The sequence below is a fragment of the Monodon monoceros genome, unplaced genomic scaffold, assembly GCF_005190385.1.
Source record: "Monodon monoceros isolate NGI ecotype Baffin Bay Population unplaced genomic scaffold, NGI_Narwhal_1 Super_Scaffold_3, whole genome shotgun sequence".
Classification (NCBI taxonomy): Eukaryota; Metazoa; Chordata; class Mammalia; order Artiodactyla; family Monodontidae; genus Monodon; species Monodon monoceros.
In genome coordinates, this window is record NW_021703780.1 from 3,035,055 (window position 1) to 3,038,926 (window position 3,872).

The following is a 3,872-nucleotide window of genomic DNA, read 5'->3' on the forward strand; positions in this document are numbered from 1 at the left end:
CCACGGGATTTGGACACATGCTTTTTTATTAGTATAGATATCTTAGACAACACGGCAGTTTCCAGAGGAGTCCCACGTTATTACACCAACAGTGTGAATTTCTGACAGAGGCAAAACTGAGCACCATAGTATACAAATAGAAAGACCATGCTTGATTGAGAACAACAGAAGTTCACTAAGGATGCACGACCTATTTCAGAAGTTCTCAGGCCTCCCCCTTGCTCTCCTCCTGGCCTCCGGCCACGTCCAGCCGCACGCGGGGCTCAGGCCTCGTCCTCGCCCTCCTCCTCTTCAAACTCCCCCTGCTCGTCGGCCGTGGCGTCCTGGTACTGCTGGTACTCGGACACCAGGTCGTTCATGTTGCTCTCGGCCTCGGTGAACTCCATCTCGTCCATGCCCTCGCCCGTGTACCAGTGCAGGAAGGCCTTGCGGCGGAACATGGCCGTGAACTGCTCCGAGATGCGCTTGAACAGCTCCTGGATGGCCGTGCTGTTGCCAATGAAGGTGGCCGACATCTTGAGCCCGCGGGGCGGGATGTCGCACACGGCCGTCTTCACGTTGTTGGGGATCCACTCGACGAAGTAGCTGCTGTTCTTGTTCTGCACGTTGAGCATCTGCTCGTCCACCTCCTTCATGGACATGCGGCCCCGGAAGATGGCGGCCACGGTCAGGTAGCGGCCGTGGCGCGGGTCGCAGGCGGCCATCATGTTCTTGGAGTCGAACATCTGCTGCGTGAGCTCGGGCACCGTCAGCGCGCGGTACTGCTGGCTGCCCCGGCTGGTCAGCGGCGCGAAGCCGGGCATGAAGAAGTGCAGGCGCGGGAAGGGCACCATGTTCACGGCCAGCTTGCGCAGGTCGGCGTTGAGCTGGCCCGGGAAGCGCAGGCACGTGGTGACCCCGCTCATGGTGGCCGACACCAGGTGGTTGAGGTCCCCGTAGGTGGGCGTGGTCAGCTTCAGGGTGCGGAAGCAGATGTCGTACAGCGCCTCGTTGTCGATGGAGTAGGTCTCGTCCGTGTTCTCCACCAGCTGGTGCACGGACAGCGTGGCGTTGTAGGGCTCCACCACGGTGTCCGACACCTTGGGCGAGGGCATCACGCTGAAGGTGTTCATGATGCGGTCGGGGTACTCCTCGCGGATCTTGCTGATAAGCAGGGTGCCCATCCCGGACCCGGTGCCGCCCCCCAGCGAGTGGGTCAGCTGGAAGCCCTGCAGACAGTCACAGCTTTCTGACTCCTTCCGGACCACGTCCAGGACCGAGTCCACCAGCTCCGCGCCCTCCGTGTAGTGGCCCTTGGCCCAGTTGTTGCCGGCACCGCTCTGGCCTGCCGGAGGGAAAGGAGAATATCAGACACGAAAACTTTAGCAAGGAATTCCAGATTCTGTCATTTTGACTGCACTAGATTTAGAGATGACAGATTCTTCTCTTTTAGAAACCCTTCCTACCTACAAACAATTTTTCTATATACCAGTGACCCTCAAAAACACTGGAGATCTAATAAAGCAAAAAGAAGACGGTTTAACAAAACCCAATTGGTTTAAAATTAAGAACAAAGAGCCTTATGTAAATACTTAAGTCAGCTACAAGGAACAGGCAGGGTGGAGGCACACGTGATCAGAAGAGGCCGCCCCAAGCAGCTGTCTCAGCCGCTCCTAACCTGTGCCTTTGGCCTTCGCCCCAGGAAATGCCTGCCTGTTGTCACTGGTCCTCTGAGATGACCAGTCACCTGGGAGCTGCTGTTGGAAGCTTCCCTTCGCTCTTTATTCTCTGCCCTCCCCAGGCTGCTCTGCTGTGGGACGGACCGTCTGCAGGCGGACCCCGTCCTTTGAGCTGTGCGGAGAGGGGCCAGAGGAGCGACAGCCCGTGGACCGGGGGCAGTTAGGCCAGGACTCAGGGCCTCTGTGGACACGCAGCCTCCAGCGGGGCACTCAGCAGTGAGCTGTGACCTCCACGGGGCTTAGGAGGGCGTGGGCCTCCCGAGCCAGTGCCCGGGGACCACGCTACATACCGAACACGAAGTTGTCGGGCCGGAAGATCTGGCCGAAGGGTCCAGACCTGACCGAGTCCATGGTGCCCGGCTCCAGATCCACCAGGATGGCCCGAGGCACGTATTTGTTACCTGCGGGGACAGAGCAGGACTCAGACCTGCGGTCGGCAAAGGAATCACAGACAGTGCCCTGCTCTCTGGGCCTTTTACGGCAGAATTCAGCAGGGAAAATTCCAGCATGAGACAAAAGTAGGAGATTAGAGGCGGTTTCTGCTCTACAAAGGGAGATAATGGCCTGCCTCGTCATGACAAACATGCAGGAGACTTCAGGAGCTCTGAAGTGTGTTTTTGAGCAGTTAAAAATGCATGCAGGAAGCCTTTCCTTGTCATTTGCATGTTCCTGATACATTGCGTCTGCCGCAGAACAGAAAGCAAGGTGAGGGGGCAGGAAAGCTTCCAATAATCACCGGCAGCTTCATTGTAGTACACGTTGATTCTCTCCAGCTGCAGGTCACTGTCTCCATGGTAACTGCCCGTGGGGTCGATCCCATGCTCATCGCTGATGACCTCCCAAAACTGGAAATAAAGAAAACCGCATCCGAAGTATCAGTAAAGGTGGCCCCCTTCTCCCTCTCCTGTCCTTGGAACGGCGGCGTTGTGGTCAGACAGTCGAGGAGACCCAGACAGACCAACAGCTGCCCGCCCTGATCCTCCAGCAGCCGCTGCTGAGGGGCTCAGGAATCCGCCGCGCATCAGCCATATTATGGCGACAGGCTGAAAAGCTGGGAGGAGCCCTGGAGGAGGAGAGCGGGCACAGCCGCGGGGGCTGTCACCCCCGGCAGGGCTGAGTGTCAGCACCCCAGCTGATGGACGGGTCCTGGCAGGACCCACACAGGTGCACCCCGTCCTGCGGCTGCCGGCAGGGATCCCTGTTTCCTGGCACAAACCCGACCCAGCTCTCCAAGCGGCGCAGTGTTAGGCGCTGATATCTTACTCCCCTCCGGCCACTGACTGCAGCAGCGGAATGGTGGGGTAGCGCGGGCAGGAGCGCAGGAGCACGCGGGGGGCAGTGGCTGGAGCTGGCCACGGTGCGGGCTCAGGCTGCAGGCTGCATTGTGAATTTGCAGCAGGAAAGGGGGTGGCGGGGCTGGGGGGGGCAATATGGCGGTTCTGAAAGAGACCACGTCCTCGTGCAGGCGCCCGCCCACACCCATGCACCATGCCCGTGGCGCCTCGCCCACTGCGGGCGACAGTCACAGCCCAGGACGGCCACCTGCCGCCGCGCAGGCGGGAATCAGACTCCCACGTTATACGTCAGTCTGTCTAGCTGGTGCTCGCATTAAAGGATCTAACATCCCTGTCTTTCGGACCCACGAGAAGTCTCCATAACATCTGTCACCCAATGACACTGCATTTTTTCATTCAAACTACAGACAAAATATACAAATTAAATTCCATATGAGGCCACTGGATTATCATGACCAAAGGCCCTATCCAAATCTCAGAGGCTAGTCAACCAGGGAAATACCAACCGCGTCCCTCAGAAGGGCCGGGTCCGAGGAAATCTCAAAGGGGCCTTGATTAATCACACACAGCTGCGTCGCCGCGCGCACCGCCGCAGGTTCTGTGGTTCCTGGGCCCCGCCCCGAGCCCGCGCCGAGAACGCGCCACCCGGGGCGGCGGCCCCCTCCCGGGCCCTGGCGCGCACCCTGGGGACCTGCCACCCCTCTCCCGCCCCTCGCGCGCACCCGGGGACCCGCCACCCTTCCCCGACCCCTCCTCGGTCTTCACCCTGGGGACCCGCCGCCCCTTCCCCGGCCCCTCCCGGGCCCTGGCGCACACCCTTGGGACCCGCCACCCCTCCCCGACCCCCTCCTCGGTCTTC

General features: G+C 60.0%; 1 protein-coding gene across 2 annotated transcripts in view; it reads right to left on the reverse strand.

The window, feature by feature from the left end:
* Nucleotides 1–67: 67 nt before the first annotated feature.
* The window catches only part of TUBB2A (tubulin beta 2A class IIa), a 4,264-nt gene continuing 459 nt past the window's right edge, over nucleotides 68–3,872 (reverse strand). The window contains exons 2-4 of one of the 2 annotated variants that reach the window (XM_029241928.1): nucleotides 2,455–2,563; nucleotides 2,009–2,119; nucleotides 68–1,324 (exon numbers count right to left, since the gene is read on the reverse strand). In XM_029241928.1, coding sequence (XP_029097761.1) covers nucleotides 264–1,324; nucleotides 2,009–2,119; nucleotides 2,455–2,563 — 1,281 coding nt within the window. In that variant the 3' untranslated portion in view covers nucleotides 68–263. Of the gene's footprint in view, nucleotides 1,325–2,008; nucleotides 3,075–3,872 lie in introns of those variants that run through there. The other variant, XM_029241927.1, reaches the window with a different exon arrangement.